General features: G+C 47.3%; 2 protein-coding genes across 6 annotated transcripts in view; both read right to left on the bottom strand.

Annotated features, from left to right (window-relative positions):
* Positions 1-992: 992 nt before the first annotated feature.
* Positions 993-14,248, bottom strand: TMEM98 (transmembrane protein 98). Its single transcript, XM_079950090.1, has 7 exons — positions 14,119-14,248; positions 8,840-9,047; positions 7,963-8,094; positions 6,146-6,179; positions 5,937-6,052; positions 3,794-3,853; positions 993-1,904 (listed from the first exon to the last, which is right to left on the bottom strand). Exons 2-7 carry the CDS (start codon positions 8,968-8,970, stop codon positions 1,697-1,699), a joined length of 681 nt encoding a protein of 226 aa, XP_079806216.1. The 5' UTR covers positions 8,971-9,047; positions 14,119-14,248; the 3' UTR covers positions 993-1,696.
* A 6,342-nt stretch (positions 14,249-20,590) lies between these two features.
* ARHGAP27 (Rho GTPase activating protein 27) overlaps positions 20,591-21,469 on the bottom strand; it is a 72,465-nt gene continuing 71,586 nt past the window's right edge. For all 5 annotated transcript variants that reach the window (XM_079949421.1, XM_079949420.1, XM_079949419.1 and 2 more), the window contains one exon: positions 20,591-20,948. In XM_079949421.1, the coding sequence (XP_079805547.1) occupies positions 20,771-20,948 (178 nt within the window). In that variant the 3' untranslated portion in view covers positions 20,591-20,770. The remainder of the gene's footprint in view (positions 20,949-21,469) is intronic.

Consider the following 21,469-nt stretch of genomic DNA (forward strand, 5'->3'; position numbering starts at 1 on the left):
CATGTGTAGTTCGCTGAGCCATAAACAGCCCACATACATCTAGATTTTAGTACTGGTATGGCCCTGCCACTGGGTGAAGACATTTCCACCCCTTCTGTCACAAAAGGGAAGCAGATTGTTAATTATTTTATTTATTACAGTTGTATTTTTGCTGTAAAGGAGAAGGAAAGGTGTTGGTAGGGTTTTCTGCCTTATGTACTCCTGCACTTTGAATTTCAAGGGACGTGTTTAATGCTCAGATATAGACGGCTAAATGTATTGGGCTGGTTCTGGTGGAGCGATATCTGCATCTGATAGCATGACATGGAATGGGTCTCAGTCTCTTCACCTCTCATTTTAGACTCGAGCATGAGCAAATTCGTTTTTAAAATTCATTTTCAGAGTGGGACATACACGGATTTGATGGGGGAAAGATGATCTGAAGAGCTCCCCTAAATATTTTATTTCCACCCCTCCCCAAATATATATTTTGAAAAGGGCCGTTTTATTTTTGAAGTAGTTTGCAAGGCATGGTGGCCAAATGGTTAGGCCTAGGGGCAGCACTCATCCTAAATATCAAGAAACTTATGCATATGCAATCCCAAAGGATAAAAATGCTGACAGGTTTATCCCAAAAGTATAAACATGTTCCTTCGCATAGAAGGAAAAACCTCTTGCATAAAGCCAATTTAGACAAAGGGGACATCCGACTGGCTGTTTATTGTGAATTCATTCTGATTTGTACACAAAGATCCAGTGGTTATTACAAGCCAGTGTTTATTTTGCCACACTTTCCAGTGCAATTTGCTATTCCTTCTCTTCTTATCAGACTTTTTTTCAGTACAGAAAGTGGAAGACCATCGCACAGGACTTCAAGTGATGTCATATAACCTCTGCGCAAATTGTAAGTGAACAAATCAAGATTTCTGCATTGCAGGGGGTTGGACTAGATGACACGGGGTTCCTTTCAACTCTATAATTCTATGAGGAATGCTCAATAAAAACAACCCAGGTGGAAGTGCCATAAGCTGTATCAGGGAGGAATCGGCTTACATTTTAAATCTTAAAAAACCAACAACACAATTTAAACTTAAACATCGGTTCTGTGCACCAGAAATGTACTGGAAGAAGAAGAGTTACATTCCAGCTCTCTGTAGTCCTCAGTTTGGATTGTAGGAGGCTCAGAGTATATAAATAAAACTTTAGGAACACAGGCCTTAGAATCCAACTACATTTCTACATTCCCAGAAACGGAGGGAGCTTTCAAATGCAGCTTGTGATAATAATGGTCTCGGATAATAACGCAAAGCCAGAAATCCTACTCATCATGCCCTCAAACCCCAGACATATCTTTGCAATCTGTATGGTTTGCAGTTTTTGACACAGCACCCCTTTATGTGGCCCTATTTGTACTTCAGCAATAGATGACATTTTTCTTCTCGCTGTGGGGAAAACAACAGCCACCACCAACAGCATCCCCGGCATCAAAACCACCTCAATGTCACCAATTCCACACATGGGAGAGAATTAGAACAAGACAGCAAGGGAGCAGAGATTCAGTCCTGTATCTCTGGGGTGCTAACCGTGCAGCAAAACTACACTATGCAGTGGGCGGCACAAGCTTCGCGTTCATGACCGCGGCACTAGGTGAGGGGAAGAGAGGAGGAAATGTTGGGGAGCAGTTCATCCGAGGAGCTCTGAGTTTCGGATTCCTCCCTCAGATCGTCGATTGCTCCTGCAGGAAAGCATCGCCGCTGGGCCCCGAGCGCTCCGGTTCCGAGGCGAGGGCTGCCTCGCGCAACACAGCCATGTGCTCCTCTGCCGCAGACAGCGATTGGTCGATCCAGTCCATGCGGCTGGGAGAGTGGCAGGCGTTGCGGGTGATCAAGACCAGGTGGCTGACGGAAAGGAGCAGCGCTGTTGTCCTTCAAAAGGATGGAGACTGGTCAGAATAAGGATGGAGCCAGGCCCATCCAGCCAAATGCCCCCATTCCCCTGCCCCCGGCACAGAAAAGGAATTACTATTTGTTGTTTGTTCACGGGATTAAAAATAATTCAATACAGCGTGTTATGTGTTAAAAGAAAATAAATTGAAAAGAAATTAAAAGAAAATTATATGAAAATGGTGTATCGCTGGTATTTTGAGTAGATTAGCAAAAATGTACAGTGGTACCTTGGGTTACAGACGCTTCAGCTTACAGACGCTTCAGGTTACAGACTCTGCTAACCCAGAAATAGTACCTCAGGTTAAGAACTTTGCTTCAGGATGAGAACAGAAATCGTGCGGTAGCAGCGAAGTGGCAGCGGGAGACCCCATTAGCTTCAGGTTAAGAACAGTTTCAGGTTAAGAACGGACCTCCAGAACGAATTAAGTTCTTAACCCGAGGTACCACTGTACAGGACAAGTTCAAATATTTGTTGGAAATGCAAGTCAAAGGAAGGCACCTTTTGTCATATGTGGTGGAACTGTAAAGTAATAAAGGAATTCTGGGAAATGATTTACAATGAATTGAAAAAAAAATGTTTAAAATAACTTTTGTTAAAAAACCAGAATTCTATTTGTTAGGAATCGTAGATGCAGAGATACTGAAGGAACTGAAAAGATTGTTTATGTATGCTACAACAGCTGCAAGGATGCTTCTTGCCCAGAGTTAGAAAGATGGTAAGATACCTACCAGGGTAGACTGGCAGATGAAATTATTGGACTACGAAGAGATGGCAAGATTAACCGGGAAAATCAGAAACCAGGAGGATCAAAACTTCAGTAAAGAATGGGACAAATTTACATTATATTTGAAAGACCACTGTAAACACTTGAACTCTTTGGCAGGTTTTAAATAACTCTTGCAATGTTGCACAGATCTTGCACACAATGGAGGACTGTCAATTAGATGGACTTATAATATGCAGTTTAAAAAGTTACTTACAGAACCCACAGAGGGGAGGAGGGAAGTCTTGAGAATAGGAAGAATCTTGCGTAATTTCTATTATTTGTGATTATGAGTGTAAATGAAGTTGTAAAATCAAATTTTTTAAAAATATTTTTTTTAAAAAAAATACAGTATAAATTCCAAAATGATATACGACATAAAACCGAAACAATCAATTCATAAAACGCTATAACACTATCATAGTGATAAACACTATAACGGAAAACACATCATAATGATAAAACAAAACAAAAATAAACCATGGAACAAACTTTTGGTATGAATGTGGCTCAAGAAAGCATTTAGAGAATAGCCTTTACCAAAGGTGTCATGGATTTTGAAGAAGCACGAACTCAGGACAAAAGGGAGAAACGAGCTAAGAGGAAGGCACATTTGGCAAATCCTCACCGTGATCAACTCCCACTCAAAAACCTATGTCTAGGGCTCCAATATGTTCCGGACATTTTCTGAACATCTCTGGGTTTCGTCCTTCAAAAATGGCACAGAGGCAGAATTTCTGAAAAGCACTCAAAATGTCTGGCATAATTGCAGCCGGTACGGGAAGTGTCGGGGTTTTATGTTTGCAATTTTCATTAAAAAATAGCTAAAAAACCACAAAAATAGCAAAATAAACCAAAACCCCACCCTCAACAACTTCTGTGTCCAGATTTTCACTTACAGTCACCCCACCTATGTTCCCACTGTGGAAGGACGTGTGGATCCAGAATCGGCCTCCACAGTCACTTTCGGACTCACTGTTAAGACCGTGTTCATGGAAGGCTCTTACTCGGCCATAATTGATTGCCAAAGAGGATGTATGACCATGTTGCACAATTCCTGTTATCCTCCACTGACAGCTCGCCTATCCGACATTGCCTACTCACCTGGCATCCAGGAGTTTGGGATCCAGTGGTGGGTACATGGATCGGACCACATCATCGACCCTGGGAGAAAAAAGAAACCCAATAGCCTATCGGGAAGAGATGGCTCTTTCAAGGCCCTTTGTAACACAAGTGGTGTGTATTGGATTAATAAGAGCTACAGGCACATTAAGAAAAAGAGGGTGTGAGAATAAACAATATGCCCTAGCCCAATACAATTCAGGTTGATGGGGAAGGAGTGGGCTGGAATAAAGGAGAATCTGCAGACTGATGTTACTGCTACTACTATTAATTTTTGTGGGAATGTTCAGGGATGCAGGAGAGGATATATTGTTTGATTATAGCCTTTCCAACTTGTGTTAACAAGTTCACAATTTAGCAGAGTAACATTCCCCTTTTTAAACTCACAGCGGATGCATTTGCTCAGGCTCGCTAAAGCCTCTATACAGTCACTTTGTCCTCTCTTGGCTGGAGGCCAAGAGAGCATCTTTGGCTAAGCAGATGTTGCTTCTTTGATGCATGTAGTCAGAGAGAGAGAGAGAGAGAGATAGCTGCCCTGCCCTGTGCTTTTGTCGTTACCTGCACAGGTGAGGCCACGCCCACCTCTAGTCACATGCAGAGGAAGTCTGTCCCAGCCCAGAAGGAAACAGGAAGTTTACCTGCTGGCTGGACAAACATTCCTCCCCATGTGTAAACATGTTCACTCTAGGAATGTTGTACTTGACTGCTCTTGTGTTTCACATCCCACAATTTTATTATTCATATGCTGCCCCTCTGAGTGGGTTGTCCCAGCTGTTCTTGGGGGCTTCAAGCAAAATATAAAAACACCATCAAACATAAAAGCACTTCCGCAGTAGGTGTTCACTGAAATGGCCAGTTTGTTCACACACTTTTCATGCGGTGGCTAACCACAACAGCAACAACAATTTATTTATTTATACCCCGCCCATCTGGCTGGGTTTCCCCAGCCACTCTGGGCAGCGCCCAAAAATGTCAAACTGTGGGTCTCTTATGTTTCATCCCTCATGCTTTTCACACTGCAGAAAATTGGATTTCCCCCCCCCCCCCCAGTCCTGGATGGAAAACCATTAGCTAGACCAGAGGTGGAGAACCTGTCATTGCATTCCTATTCCCACCTGCCCCAGCCAGCATGGCCAATGGTCAGGGATGAGTAGAGTTGTAGTCCAGGGGTGATTGAGAGTCCTGAATGGGGCAATTGTGCCCCTGAAGGACCAGGTGCACAGCCTGGGAGTCATTCTGGACTCACAGCTGTCCATGGAGGTGCAGGTCAATTCTGTGCCCAGGGCAGCTGTTTAACAGCTCCATCTGGTACGCAGGCTGAGACCCTACCTGCCCGCAGACTGTCTCACCAGAGTGGTGCATGCTCTGGTTATCTCTCGCTTGGACTACTGCAATGTGCTCTACGTGGGGCTATCTTTGAAGGTGACCCACAAACTGCAACTAATCCAGAATGTTGCAGCTAGACTGGTGACTGGGAGCGGCTGCCGAGAAATTATAACACTTGTCTTTAAAGACCTACATTGGCTCCCAGTACGTTTCCGAGCACAATTCAAAGTGTTGGTGCTGACCTTTAAAGCCCTAAACGGCCTCGGTCCAGTACACCTGAAGGAGCGTCTCCACCCCCATCGCTCAGCCCGGACACTGAGGTCTAGCTCTGAGGGCCTTCTGGCAGTTCCCTCCCTGTGAGAAGTGAGGTTGCAGGCAACCAGGCAGAGGGCCTTCTTTGTAGTGGCACCCACCCTGTGGAATGCCACCCCATCAGATGTCAAGGAAATAAACAACTATCTGATTTTTAGAAGACATCTGAAGGCAGCCCTGTTTAGGGACATTTTCAATGTTTGATATTTTATCATGTTTTTAATATTCTGTTGGGAAATGCTCAGAGTGGCTGGGGAAACCCAGCCAGATAGGGGTATAAATGCTGAAAATCGCGTCTGCGCAGACGCAATCCAGCCCATGGAGCAATCTCCGTGGGAGTGACCCGGCCCAGGCGAGGTAAACCTTGCCGACCCCTGCTCTGCACCTTTGTTGTTGTCATGTGACAACACCTGGAGGGATGCAAAGCTTCCCTCGGCCTGCTCTAATGCTTCCCGACAGTTTGGCATCGCCCCCTGGCAACTCTCACCTGGGGCTGATCCGCTTGGCAACCACAATGATGTCACTGAGGCTTGCCGGAGGCTTCATCTGGGCCCCCGAACCCATCGTCATGGCAACAAGCTTCTCGGTGAGGGTGTGGCAGATCTGTCGAAAGAGGGATGGTGTGAGTCGGTGCTGCCGCGCATAGCATCCTCACATTGCAGTCCCCCCCCCCACCCACCAAAAAAAGGGATTTACCTTCAGGATAGCAATGCAATGGGAGACCAGGCCCCTGAAAGGAGGAAGAAAGAGGGGGGGAAACACAGCAGTGAGTTAGAGAAGCAATGAGGCATTTTAGCAGATACCACTGAAAGAGTCATCCAAGCTTTTGTAGTCAACGCAGAAAACGGAAAGATCACAGGACTGATTGCACACGTGATTATTGGTTAGGGAGCTGCATTGCAAAATTGGGAAGACTGCAAATTTTGAAAAATCTCATTGGTTCCCTGCTTCTAATGGCAAGGGGTATTTCTCAAAGTTCACCATTCATCTTCCTCCCATCAAAGTCAGCTATTCCCACCCCCCCATGAAAAATTATAGAGCATTTTCCATGGGAAGTCTGGCTTGCCAGCTGCTCTGAGTTTCACACCCGTGTGCTAAACACTCAGATAGACTATACCGTATTTTTCGTCCCATGGGACGCTCCGTCCCATAGGACGCACCTAGTTTTTTTGGGGGGAAATAAAGGAAAAAAAATTCCCCCTAATTTCCCCCCCAAAACCAGGTCGGGGAAACCGAACCAGGTCGAGGAACAGCGGGATGGCGGCGCTGCGCCTCCCTGCTGTCCCCCAAGCTTGTGGGGAGCCCTGCGGTGAACTCCGGCAGGGCTCCCCACGCTGCGGATGTCTGCCCGGCGCGAGGGGTGCTCTGCCTCAGGGCACCCCTCGCGTCAGGCGGCAGGCTGCTATCCGCAGCGTGGGGAGCCCCGCGGGGAACTGCTGCAGGGCTCCCCACGCTGCGGATGTCTGCCCAGCGCGAGGGGCGCTCTGCTTCAGGCACCCATTGCGCCGGGCGGCAGGCTGCTATCCTCAGCGTGGGGAGCCCTGCGGGGAATTCCTGCAGGGCTCCCCACGCTGCGGATGTCTGCCCAGCGCGAGGGGTGCTCTGCTTCAGGCGCCCCTCGCGCCGGGCGGCAGGCTGCTATCCGCAGCGTGGGGAGCCCCGCGGGGAATTCCTGCAGGGCTGCCTAGGCTGCGGGTGTCTTCCTGAAGCCTGGAGAGCGAGAGGGGTCGGTGCGCACCAACGCCTCTCGCTCTCCAAGCTTCAGCGAAAGCCTGCATTCGCCCCATAGGACGCACACACATTTCCCCTTCATTTTTGGAGGGGGAAAAGTGCGTCCTATAGGGCGAAAAATACGGTAATCTCTGGTGTTGTATTAATTAATTACACCGGCAAACGAATGCCAGTGTACTGGAAGAAGCAAAGATCACCAGTGTCAAAGCAATGATTCTTCAACATCAGCTTCATTGGCCTGGTCATGTTGTGCTGATTATCGTCTTCCAAAGCAACGACTCTATTCCGAATTTAAAAATGGAAAGCGTAATGCTGGTGGTCAACAAAAGAGGTCTAAAGACTCTCTCACGGCAAATCTTAAAAAATGTAGTATAAACACTGACCACTGGGAAACACTGCCTGCGAACACTCCAACTGGAGAACAGCCTTTACCAAAGGTGTCACGAACTTTGAAGACGCTCGAACTCAGGATGAAAGGGAGAAGTATGCTAAGAGGAAGGCATGTTTGGCAAACCCTCACCGTGATCAACTCCCGCCCGGAAACCTATTTTCCCACTGTGGAAAGAAGTGTGGATCCAGAATTGGCCTCCACAGTCACTTACGGACTCACTGTTAAGACCGTGTTCATGGAAGACAATCTTGTTCGGCTACGAGGGATCGCCAAAGAAGAAGAAGACGTCTGAAGTGGTTCCTAATACCTGTCACAATTTTGGGTGAATAAAAAAATAAATCCCCTGTTCCCCATTTTATGCTGCCTGGGGAGGCATCGCTGCAAAACTTACGAAGCATCTTCAATCCAGTCTGCATTCTCCAGGATGGCCTCAATATGTGGGTTTGTTAGAACCACGTCATCCAGTTCTAGTTCTGAAGGTTCAGACTGGGTTTCCATGGTGCCACTGAAGTCAACGATGGGCCTGAGGGGAAAGTTCAAAGGTGAACTGGGATCAGCATTTTCTTTCCTTCTTTAATAATTTTTATTAAATTTTCAGTTTTACAATTTCAAATACTCATTTCACATCCTTCAGATATCAGTGACTTCCCTTCTTCTCTTTCCATGGTTCATTTTACACATCTTAAATCTTAAATATTTTACAAAAACAATACCAATTTGTTTTCCATTAGTGCATCCATCAAAACCTATTTACACTGCTGAATTTTATCTTAATGGTGCCCGCGTTTTCAGCTGTACACAATTATTTTCCATATATTCAATATTTTTTTCCCATCCCAACACTCAATTTTGAGAGCACAGAGTTCTTCTGCATCACCCGGTGCAACGTCTCGTGAATTGGAGACGGACGAGGAGGGGAACGTTACGTCGCATCCTCACCGTTTCTGTTAAGTTGTGGGTGAACATATCAGACGACACAGCGATTCTTCAAACAGCTCTTCTTTATTCAGAGGCCAGAACAGAACTGAACTGAAGAGCTCAGTCAGCCTGCTTATATAGAGCTCCAGAACAACGTAACTGTAGCAACTTTCTAAAACTATCCAATCACTGAACGTCACTTTCGATCCTTCATTTGCATACAAACTATCAAATCACTGAACGTCACTTTCGATCCTTCATTTGCATAACTATCTACAGTATCCCCCTGCCGGCCCAGGGTGAGAACTTCAGTACATAACAGTTTCTTTTTCAAAAATTTGCACGCTCACCTGGTATCATAATGGTTCGAGAAGTCCTTGGGCCGGCAGTAACGTTGCCTGCACACCACAACCAGAGCCACGAAAGAAGCCAGGAAGATGGTTGCCAGCACCCCAATGGCCACAATCACAACCGTCTCCATTGCTGGCCCCTTGTACCCTCAGGGAAGAGGACACTTAGGACATAGGAGACTTTAGGACACTTCAGAAGCGCTTCCACCTAGAATGAAAGGGAGCAAAAATGAGGGGATGAGCTGAACTGTCTCAAGCGGTATCTACCCATCTTCCACCGAGTCCTTGTGATTTGAGATATTTTTTACAAAGCAAAAATCTGTGCTCGAGTTCTCTTGAAATGTTAAGGCATGAGTAATCCATATTCCAGGACGCGGGTGGAGCTGTGGGTTAAACCACAGAGCCTAGGACTTGCTGATCAGAAGGTCGGCGGTTCGAATCCCCGCGACTGGGTGAGCTCCCATTGTTCGGTCCCAGCTCCTGCCAACCTAGCAGTTCGAAAGCACAAAGTGCAAGTAGATAAATAGGTACCGCTCCGGCGGGTGCAGCAGCAGCAATCGTGCAGGAAGGTAAACGGCGTTTCCATGCGCTGCTCTGGTTTGCCAGAAGCGGCTTAGTCATGCTGGCCACATGATCCGGAAGCTGTCTGTGGACAAACACCGGCTCCCTCGGCCTATACAGCGAGATGAGCGCCACAACCCCAGAGTCGGTCATGACCGGACCTAATGGTCAGGGGTCCCTTTACCTTTACCTTAATCCATATTCAGTGTTCCTGAGTATGTGACCTGCTTAATGCTTGTTAAGTGCCTTGCAAGACCAGGTGAAAATTCCACCGTGTTCAGCATCCTTTTCATGAATCCCTGCAGAACAAGCACTTGGTGGTTCACCAGAAATTGGCCAATTGATGGATTGCAGAAATTGGCGGATTGCAGTCTACTTTCCTCCACTGCACTGTTGCCTAACACCAATTGTTGCTCACTCCAGGTGTTTGGTGTGTGTGTGTTTGTGTGTAGATGCCTGGGCAACAGACGCCTGTTGTGTAACAAACATGGTTTTGCTCCAGTTTCAATAGAATGGTGTACAAGTTCATCACATGCAATGGAACGCCAAAGAAAATACCATTTAATCCCTCCGGAAATGAAGATATCGGAGCACCACAAATCATTTTCACATGCCTGTGTACGTAAAATAGTAGATCTATTTGAAAGGCAGCACATAGGGATCTGCATTGATCCTCAGGGAATCCCAATTCTTATTTTTGTAACACTATAAGACAAGGGTTAAGGGTGCCCATCTTGCAAAGCTCTCGTTCCCAGCACCCTGAACAAACTAAAGTTCCCAGGATTCTTTGGGGAAAGCCATGTTTAAAAAAAGGTAAAGGTAAAGGACCCCTGGACAGCTAAGTCCAGTCAAAGGCGACTATGGGGTTGTGGCGCTCATCTTGCTTTCAGACTGAGGGAGCCAGCGTTTGTCCACAGACAGCTTTCCGAGTCATGTGGCCAGAAGGACTAAACCACTTCTGGCACAATGGGACACTGTGATGGAAACCAGAGTGCACGGAAATGCCGTTTACCTTCCCGCCGGAGCGGTACCTATTTATCTACTTGCGCTGGCGTGCTTTCGAACTGCTAGGTTGGCAGGAGCTGGGACAGAGCAAAGGAAGCTCACCCCGTCACGGGGATTCGAACCGCTGACCTTCTGATCGGCAAGCCCAAGAGCCTCAGTGGTTTAGACCACAGCGCCACCCGCGTCCCGATAAGGAAAGCCATGACAGTTAAAGCAACTTGAGAACGCTTTCGATGTATGCTGAGGACGGGACCTAAACTGCTGTTCTAGTTGGCTTCTGTACATGGAACAAGCTGGAGCGACCCACGATCTTGTCCTTCATCTCAGGCAGCAAAATTTCTTGGGTGTCTGCTCATTTTTTAAAAAATTACCCCCTTTACAGTGGTACCTCAGGTTAAGTGCTTAATTCGTTCCGGAGGTCCGTTCTTAACTTGAATCTGTTCTTAACCTGAAGCACCACTTTAGCTAATGGGGCCTCCTGCTGCTGCCGCGCCCCCAGAGCACAATTTCTGTTCTCATCCTGAAGCAAAGTTCTTAACCTGAAGCACTATTTCTGGGTTAGTGGAGTCTGTAACCTGAAGCGTACGTAACCCGAGGTACCACTGTATTTTTATTTCGATGGCAATTAGGCAGGCACGTCGATGGATTCTGAAACTGTTGGCCGGATTACACAAATCTGCTGAAATTCACCCAACTATTAAAAGGTAGAAGGCTCATCCCCCCTCTTTTTCACCTGGCCACCTTTGGGCCGATGCCTTGTGCGAACCCAAACGACAACCCCAAACAATGACGCTAAAGGGCTGATCTGGAAGAGGCGGTTGTGGCCAACAGCCCCTCCCTTGGCTAATACACACAGTGATGCACCTTCTGGAACAGGACCAGGTGAGTGTCCTCATGCAAATCGAGCCAACCCACCTGGGAAACCCACCTGGCCTCCGCAGGATCACAGCCGCCGCTGTTGCCGGGAGTAACTTCCGTGCGAGCAAAGCAATGGAGCAAACACCAGCGGCGCTGCTGACCTTTGCCCCCCGTCTTCCCGGCCCAAAGCAAACAGTGCAAGGAAGGGGAGAGAGTTTCCTTGGAAGCACCGCTGGCCTCACTAGGCCTGCCCAGTCGTCATCTTGAAGCAAACGGGGATGGGTGTGTTTCGAGTATTCACACAAGCTGTGGGAAAATCTAGCCCCATTGTCGGGGAAAGTGAGGCGGCTGCCTCCAACATCAAGTGCCAGGAGCAGGAGAAGCTGCAATCCCAGACCCTCCAAGTGCCCCAATTTTCCAGGGACAGTTACGGATTGACAGCAGCTTTCAGATTTGATCCTGGAATGTCCCACTTTTCCTTGGGACGTCCCTATTTTCATCGGAGAAATGTTGGAGGGCATGCAATTCCCATCCAGTGGTACCTCGGGTTACATACGCTTCAGGTTACAGACGCTTCAGGTTACAGACTCCGCTAACCCAGAAATAGTACCTCGGGTTAAGAACTTTGCTTCAGGATGAGAACAGAAATCGTGCTCTGGCGGTGCAGCAGCAGCAAGAGGCCCCATTAGCTAAAGTGGTGCTTCAGGTTAAGAAGAGTTTCAGGTTAAGAATGGACCTCCGGAATGAATTAAGTATTTAACCTGAGGTAGCACTGTATATTTAAAGCACACACACCCCGCGCACAAAGAATCCTGGAAACTGCCCTTTACCCCTTGCAGAGCTACAATTCCCAGCACCCTCAACGTACTACATTTCCCAGGATTCTTGGAGGGAAACCACGTGGTTTAAATGCATGGTGTGCGCTCAGTCTGTGCCGAAGAAAGATTCAGCCGCCACCAGTCTGGTCGGCTTCTGTACACGGAAGCAAGGAGAGGCCCAGTCTTTTATTTACCAGCGGTAACGAAACTTCTTGGCTGGCTTTGGGGCTTTGAGGATTGTGGGCACTGTTTGCAGGTACAGTAAGGCCCACAACTTACGATCTGGTGATCACACCTAAAGCCAAAACCGCCTATAGTTATTGGGTTCAGTGGTGGGTGGAATTGCCAAAGTCTTTTTCCTGGCTGCCCAACCCCTTTTTATTTATTTATTGGCCAAGTTCATAAAGCTGAATGTGCACAAGTTAGGTAAAGGTAAAGGGGCCCCTGACCATTAGGTCCAGTCGTGACCGACTCTGGGGTTGCGGCGCTCATCTCGCTTTATGGGCCGAGGAAGCCGACGTACAGCTTCCGGGTCATGTGGCCAGCATGACTAAGCCGCTTCTGGCGAACCAGAGCAGCGCACGGAAACGCCGTTTACCTTCCTGCCGGAGCGGTACCTATTTATCTACTTGCACTTTGTGCTTTCGAACTGCTAGGTTGGCAGGAGCAGGGACCAACCGACGGGAGCTCACCCCGTCGCAGGGTGCACAAGTTACACGTGTGTTAAGTTATGGGCCTACTTTACAGTGCAAGAGGCCAGGATGGAGTGGCGTAGCGTGGGCTGTCAGCACCCAGGGCAAGGCAAGTAATTTGCGCCCCCCAAACCCGTGGATTTGCGCCCCCTAACCCTAACCCCCAGATGTTGCGCCCAGTGCGGCCAGCCCCCCCTACACCCCCCACGCTACGCCACTGCCAGGATGTAACCTAATGTGTTGGGTATTTTGTTTGACCTTCTGTCTCTAGTCTAGAGCTTAACAGATTCTTAAAACACGCACTAAGAAAAGTCAGATATTTCAGCCTATAGATAAATGGCACAAATCAGAACAAAATACACTTAAACTTCCATGTTTTGCTTCATTTATTCTGATTATAACAGAAATGCGATTCGTTTGACCACTGGAAATTCTAAGCACCTCCACGTCATCTGTCTCTGTGGTGTTAATGAAGAGCTAGAAATTTACTTTATTTCCCAAGATGTAAAAAGGGGAGGTTCTCTGCCTGTGCAGCTTGCGACGGATAAATCTTTTTCTCTTCCCTCTTTCTCTTTGCTTTCAAAATGGCCCTTTTGCTTATCTTTCTTTGTGGGTGCAGTTCCACCCACAAGAAATCCAGGGTAGTACAGATAATAATAATCATGCCAATAATTTTATTATTTATACCCCGCCCATCTGACTGGGTTGCCTCAGCCACTCTGGGCGACTTCCAACACATATAAAAAACACAATAAAACATTCAACATTTAATAACTTCCCTATACAGGGCTGCCTTCAGATGTTGTCGAAAGGTTGTCTAGCTACTTATCTCCCTGAATTCGCAATAATTTTATTATGATGAACTATTTTTAACTACCACCTTTTCCAAAGAGTTTAAGGAGGGAAGAGATGAAAGGAAGGAAGGAAGGAAGGAAGGAAGGAAGGAAGGAAGGAAGGAAAGGAGCAGAGACATCCACAGCTGCTGTTGCTGCTGTTACCTTTTCCTCCTCCTCACTCAGGAATTTTGCCTTAGCAAAAAAAGAAAAAAGTCCTTCGCAGCAAACAGTGGCCTCTTCAGAACTGCCTGTGGAATGTCTGGTTTTCTTTCTTGGGGCTGTTCTTTTAAAGAGGATTAATCACTAAACTCTGGCTGTTTCTCTTCCCCCGCAGTAAAAACAGCCACCGCTTTTGAAGCAAGACCTTAACCAAAAAAAAGCGCAACAGGGAAAAATAATAATTGCACCCTATAGAACACGGAAGAACTGCCCCCCACTCACCCTGTGAACCAAAGACGCCTTAAACCAGCAAGAGAGTGTGCAGAAACATTTCTTCTCTTTTCATTTACCTGCGGGAAGACTTGGGTAAAGTGTCCCCCTTGCCAAAAGTCCACCAAGCGAAGACGGGCCTCTGGTCCCGGCCGCACCAACCCTCTCTTCGACTCCTGGTGAACCAGTCCTCCTGCCTGCATTCCTTAGCAGGATAATAATGAACAGATGCCAAATGGACAGAGGAGAGATTAGAAAGTGGGCTGGCCAAGCTAAGGGGATGGAGGTGGGATTTGGGGGTGGGGGCAAGCTCAGCAGGGATGCTGAGCTCACCCTTCCCTGTGGGAGAAAGTGCCCGAATGTAGTTATCATGGACAAAACCACATCACTTTCTCCCTTTTTTTGAAACACAATAGGGATACATTTAAATTTGCAATTTGGTATAACAGGGACAGTGCAGTGGTACCTCGGATTACAGACGCTTCAGGTTACAGACGCTTCAGGTTACAGATTCTGCTAACCCAGAAATAGTACCTCAGGTTAAGAACTTTGCTTCAGGATGAGAACAGAAATCGCACACTGGCGGTGCGATGGCAGCAGGAGGCCCCATTAGCTAAAGTGGTACCTCAGGTTAAGAACAGTTTCAGGTTAAGAGCAGACCTCCAGAACGAATTAAGTTCTTAACCCGAGGTACCACTGTACATTCTTCTTTTTTCTTTGGTGATCACTCGTAGCCGAGTAATATTGTCTTCCAAAAAAACGGCTTTAACAACGAGTCCGTAAGTGACTGTGGAAGCCAATTCAGGATCCACACGTCCTTCCACAGTGGGGACATTGGTATCCGGGCGGGAGTTGATCACAGTATGGATTTGCCAAGTGTGCCTTCCTCTTAGCACGTTTCTCCCTTGTGTCCTGAGTTCGAGTGTCTTCAAAGCCCATGACACCTTTGGTAAAGGCTGTTCTCCAACTGGAGCGCTCACAGGCCAGTGTTTCCCAGTTGTCAGTGTTTACACTACATTTTTTTAGATTTGCCTTGAGACAGCAGCCATTAAAATATATAAATTAGATCTTAACACACCAAAATACAATCTGAAGTGGTCATTTAAAACCTTAATCATGATGATATCACAGTCATTTAAAACCTTAATCATGATGATTCCCTAAGTTTTATGGCAATCACACAAAATTTGGCCACCTTTAACGTGATCTCTGGATCTTTGTCCTCTACCAGAGATTTTAAACCGTGGAGTTCGGACCCATTTGAAGATTTTTGCATAGCAGGGGTGATAAATGCCGAGCGTATGTCCCCGTAGAAACAACGTCGTAACAAGGCATGAGAGACAGTTTCTACCTCCATGAAGCCGCAGGGACAGACTCTTTCTGTGTATGGTTAACCCTAGAATTTGCCCTGCAATAAGGCAGATGGCAGCACGTTGAATCTAGCGAGGGTGAACGACCGTCTGCATTTAGGTATTTGTAATTTTATTTTTCGCTCTATAGGATGCACCGGACCATATGACACACCTTATTTTAGAGGGGGAGAACAAGAGAAAAAAATTCTCCGCCTCTCTGCCCAGCGCCCCTTAAGCGAAGCGGCAGGAGAAACGGAGCCCCTTCCATTTCTCCTCCTGCTTGACTGAAGGGGCGCTGCGCAGCTCTCCCTCTCTGCTGAAGCCAGGAGAATCTTGCTCTCCTGGCTTCAGCAAAAGGAACCCAAAGCCTGCGGAGCACAGCGCAAGTTCCCACTGCACTACAAAGGCTTCAGACGGCTATCCCTGAAGCCTGGAGAGCGAGAGGGGTCGGTGCGCGCTAACCCCTCTCGCTCTCCAGGCTTCAGCGAAAGCAACGCGTAGCCTCTGGAGTGCGGAGGGAGCTCTCCCTCTGCGCTTTGGAGGCTTCGCGTTGCTATCGCTGAAGCAAAGGAGCCTGCATTCGCTCTATAGGACGCACACACATTTCCCCTTAATTTTTGGAGGGGAAAAAGTGCGTCCTATAGAGCGAAAAATACGGTATATTGCTGGGGTAAACCCTCTCCCATTGTCTTTTATTGCTGGGTGTTTATTCATCTCGCTCACATGGCATTGTAGTTCCACATCCCAATTTCTGACTTCTGTGATTTTGTATGAGCTGGAACTGGCCTGTGACCGAAATAATAAATTCATTCATTCATTCACATCACTTTGGCCTGCAAGCAGAGTTGTCTTTTCCATAGGGCTTATGTTCTCCCACAGCGGCATGGGGGAAAGTTGCCTCCCCCATGGTTGGCAGTGCACAGCTTCACCCTCCCCGCAACTATCCATGGTAATTTGGGGGCACTGGGCAGATATTTGCACCCCAGCGCCGCATCTGCTAAAGACAGCCCTGCCTGCTAGCCAGCTAACAGCTGGAGGAGAACCTCATCCCAGCAGGAACAACTGCAACTCTCAACAAGATGCACGCAGAATGAGAGATGGGGCATCTAAATGGCAAAATGCAGCTCAAGGTCTGCATGAAGCGATGCACATTGGGGTAGACTCCATGTGTAGCAACTGGGAAAGGCAAATTCCACATTAGGAAATGAGTGAAGAGAACTGAATCCCTATCTGGACTGTAGCCTCAGCCACAAGGAAGATCCTTGAAATATACGCGGAGTCGAGTGTGGATTTCATGCTCTTTATTCAGCTCATATTAGTGAGAATGGAAGTTCCCCTGAAATGTCTGCTTTATAGACAATATTTACACAATGGGCCACACGTGATTGGCTAATTCTGGGATTCTCCTGAAGGCCAATCAGGTTGCGGATTCGCTTCCACCTGGAGTTGGATTGGGTGGCTCCTGCGGACCAATCAGACTGCTGCATTCTGGATCCTATTGTTCTAGGACCAATCAGACTGCTGCCTTTTGGATCCTATTCAACTCAGTACATAACAATCCTATAATGCAAAAAAGCAAATCCAAAGGCAAATGCATCTACACAGAATGCTTCATTTCTCAAAATGACGTCGTAACCTCCATCCTAAACACTCGACATAACACCTGTGCTTTTCTTCTAGAAAAAAAGGTGCCAGTACTTGGGGGGGGGGGGGGACACGACATCATATGATCCCAAGTAAACACACACACTTTGTTCATTGAAAGGTTATTGTTTATTTTAAAATAAATTGCCACAAATTGTCTTCCAGCAAAAAACAAAAACAAAAAATCCTTCAGGTCCAACCACCGTTGTCTAAGATGGTTCCTAAAATGACCATCAATTTAAAAATCAAAACCTGTTGAATGTAGGAGGCAAGTGGTAGGGACTGAATCATTTTATGCTTCCTCAAAACCCATGCCACAATGTGCTAATTGTCCAATTCCTGAACAAAAGGATTCGAGTATCTCATTTTTGTTGTGCCTGCGAACAATGCTTTGACTCTCCTGTCAAATCTTTTTCAGGAACAGGAAAGGCTTTGGGAGAAAGAAGTATATTTAACTTGTTTGGCCAACGTTTATCAGAGGCATGTTACATTCTAATTTGTGACGATTCCCTTTCCCAAGGATTTATAACCACACAACTCCTCTGGTAGCCCAGAGCTCTGTGGACACAAAACAGTAAATAACATCCCTCCCCTCCCCTCCAATGATAAATTATTATTATTATTGGAAATACATAGCTGCTTCTGCATGGGAGGTACATAGGGAAAGGGCACTTTCTTAATAGCAATACTCATTTATCACTTTCTGCAGCCTGTAAAAGTTGCTGGGTTGCAGGTTTTGTGTCTTGAAGGGAAAGCGGACAAGCTTACACCATGTGAGATTGGGAGGGAAGACACAATAAAGGCCCTGTCCTTAGCCAGGTGAAAAAGCAGGATGAACATTCCTCCTTCATTGTTCATTAAAATCATAAATACAATTCCCCCCCATCCCCCCTCGAGGTAGGTTGGTAAGTCACTTTTCTACATCTGCTTATGGCTTTGTGTGAGGGACTTAGAAGTGCCCATTGCACATTCAATGCCTCCAGCCAAAGCCACATGGTCCTGGAATCTGCGCAGGCAGAGATCTAGCCTATGCTGGAGAGACCACATGGTAAATTCCTGTATACCAGCCTTCCCCAAACTGGTGCCCTCCAGATGTTTTGGACTATAATTCCCTCCAGTCCCAGCTGCTGATGGGAGTTTCAGTTCAAAACCTCTCCCGGTATGCCCCACGGAGGACCTTAAGGTCCATATAAAGCAACACCCTAGAGGTCCCGGGCCCTAAGGAAGTTAGATTAGCCTCAACCAGAGCCAGGGCCTTTTCAACTCTGGCTCCGGCCTGGTGGAAGGCTCTGCCTCATGAGACCAGGGCCCTGCGGGATCTGATTTCTTTCCGCTGAGCCTGTAAGACAGAGTTGTTCCACCTGGCCTTTGGCTTAGAATCAGTTTGATTCCCTCCCTCTCTTTCTTTTTCCTTTATCCTCCTGTGAAGAGGCTGCATCCTAATGTTTTAATGTTGTATTTTCATCTTTTTTTAAATTGTATTTTAATCAACTTGTTTTTATTATTGGTTGTTAGCTGCCCTGAGCCTGGTCTTGGCTGGGGAGGGCGGGGTATAAATAAAAAAATATTATTATTATTAAAACATCTGGAGGGCACCATATTGGCAAAATCCGGTGTAACCAAAGTCATGGTTAGGTGCCATTTTGCAACAGTGTTCCTCTAAGCCAGACAACCTGTGGCCACTCCCATCAGCCCCTGGCAAATGGTTGGGGAAGATGGCAGCTGTAGGGCGGTCCTACTAGCCCTACTCAAAGTAGACCCCCTTACGTTAATGGACATGAGCTTTCATTGCTTTCAGTGAGTGCAGTGGCATAGCGTGGGGGGTGCAGGGGGGGCCGGCCGCACCGGGCGCAACATCTGGGGGTTAGGGTTAGGGGGTGCAAATCCACGGGTTAGGGGGCGCAAATCCATGGGTTAGGGGGCACAAATTACTTGCCTTGCCCCGGGTGCCGACAACCCACGCTACGCCACTGAGTGAGTGTGCTCTGTCTTTTATCAAATGCAATACAAGCAGCAACTGGAGGGCCACAGATTCTCCATCCCCTGCCCCTTATGAATTCCTGAATGCTGGATTTAGCAAAAAAAACAAGATACTCCCCACCCCTCAACCACTTCCAATTCTTCAGTAGATTGTAGACTAGTCCTGGCTGTGCCAGCCACTCATGTATCACAGTTTTAACAGCATCTCTTATTCCCGTGGGAAGTACAGCCTGGTAGAATGGCACGCCATGGAATCCAGTATTTTCCCAGGACAAGGCAACCTTAAACCCTCATAGCTCAGAGAACCTGGGCCCATGGCGGGGCTTCTATGTGCACTCAGACGTTTCAGTTATTCATGTACCAACAGCAGTGCCCAAACCAGGAGGGCAGGATAGAAAAGGCAGCAAGCCTTCCAGCACACGGTGCTTTTCACTGAAAATGGGGAAGAATTAGACCTCATTGTTACCAGTCTGAGACTCGGCCACTTATTTGTGCTGTTGAGCAGTGTGACAGATGAGTGGCGCAACATTGGAGCAGGAAGTTCACAAATCTAAGCCGCGGAACTTTTCCCAAATGGCAGAAACTAGCCTTCTCAATCACCGTTGGTGCTAAAAGCACAAGCTCTTTACTGTCAATATTGGCACTAGACATGCAAACTGAATCCTCTTGACTGAACCAGAAAGTTTGCCAATGAAAACTCTCATATGGATATTATTTCTTGTGCAACATCGGAAGTTGTGTGTTTTGACACAAAGAAACACAAGCACACACACCTACCATCATGTGGACATATGGAAATAAGCTTCAATCAGTGGTAGATGTTCCCAGGGATCAATTTTTTTGCAGAGGTAGAACATGTATAGGAAGCACACTGCGGGTGGACAAAGTTGCATACCACAAACAGGGCAATCTCAATAAACCAGTCTTGGCTGTCAAGTGCAATCAACTCTTCCTTTTCCATCTTAGGGAGGAAAACGGAACACAAACTTGCAAATCTCAGGAGGAGCGTTAAGTTACCCTCACACTTGGCTGAAATTACACACATGCACCGGAATGAGCAGAAGATGCACTGCTGTTAACCCTACAACACTGAACCCAACATTATTCCCATAAACACTTGTGACCTGCATCACAGAATGGCATCTTGCAATTTTCCGTGTTGTGCATGGGCAGAGACAGGTGGTGTGTGCAACACGGTCTAGAGTTTGGGTGACTGATGCCCTCGGAATGGATTTCTAGCCCTATTCAAACCCACCATCTGGACATGCTTTTTTAAACCAAAGCAAGTTCGCTCAAAAGAGCTGAAGATTCACAGGACAATTGTAGCAAGACAATCCCTGTAATTCCTTAGCAAGAAGCCAGGATGCTTGAAAACATTATGGTGTGCACTTGGCCACAGAAGCCTCCCTCCCATTCCACACCCCCCACCCCCCAAATTTTGTCCACACTACATCCTTCAGCGAAAAATATTCCAGATGGGAGTTGAAGATCACTAACCCAAACAATGAGCTCCTTTCACGTCCAGCAGGGTTTCCCATCCCTGACCCGCAACGTTCAAGAGAGGCAACCATGGACATTCTGAATCCTACATTGAGAGTTTTATTGCTAGTCGTTTCTCTCCCTCCCTCCCATATCTTCACTGTCTCTAGTCTTGGCACTGCCCAGCAACACCGTCGTCCCCACAGCGATGGGACCTGCCCCTTTGCGTCGCAGCTGCTCCTTCATTCAACCAGGCTCCTCGCTCCGCTGGGAAGGTCTAGCTCTCGGGGAAGATGTAGCTGTATTGGCTAAGGATTTGCTCCACAATCTGGTTCTGGAAAACCATGTACATAGTCATGTTCCCTTCTTCGGCCTCTGGCTTCAGCAACGTTGGCCCAAAGACGATCGCGACGCTCTGAACAGACATGCGGTTCTCCTCCCGGAACTCTATAACCCTGCGGGGAAGAGAGGAAGGATTCCATGAAGGTGGAAGAGGGACACTGAGATGCAGCAGCTAGAGATGTGTCTCGTCTGGGCATCCTCGCTTGGTGGTGGCATCTTACTGTAGTTCACCTTCATCTGCGCTGCACATGTAAAGCAGTATCATGGCGCTTTAAAAAGTCATGGATTCGCCCAAAGAATCCTGGGAACTGTATTTTGTTACGGGTTCCGACAGTCATTAGGAGACCCCAGGTCCCTCCAGGGATGATTTAGCAAATAATCCCTCTTTCTTGGGAACTTTGGGAATTGTAGCTCTATGAGGAGAATTGGAGGTTCTCCTCTCAGCACCCTGAACAAACAACAGTTCCCAGGATTATTTGCGGTTTTAAAGTGGTATAGGTAAAGGTAAAGGGACCCCTGACCATTAGGTCCAGTCGTGGCCGACTCTGGGGTTGTGAGGCTCATTTCGCTTTATTGGCCGAGGGAGCCGGCGTACAGCTTCCGGGTCATGTGGTCAGCATGACTAAGCCGCGTC

This window comes from Podarcis cretensis, assembly GCF_951804945.1.
Source record: "Podarcis cretensis genome assembly, chromosome: 13".
In the NCBI taxonomy this organism is placed as follows: domain Eukaryota; kingdom Metazoa; phylum Chordata; class Lepidosauria; order Squamata; family Lacertidae; genus Podarcis; species Podarcis cretensis.

Excerpts from the sequence above, each read along its gene's own strand:
- TMEM98 (XM_079950090.1), bottom strand. The coding sequence starts at position 8,970 with ATGGAGACGGTTGTGATTGTGGCCATTGGGGTGCTGGCAACCATCTTC. Across the intron at positions 8,095-8,839 it reads TCGAACCATTATGATACCAG|GCCCATCGTTGACTTCAGTG; the intron begins GTGAGCGTGCAA and ends CTTTCCCCTCAG. Across the intron at positions 6,180-7,962 it reads GACTGGATTGAAGATGCTTC|GGGCCTGGTCTCCCATTGCA; the intron begins GTAAGTTTTGCA and ends TCCTCCTTTCAG.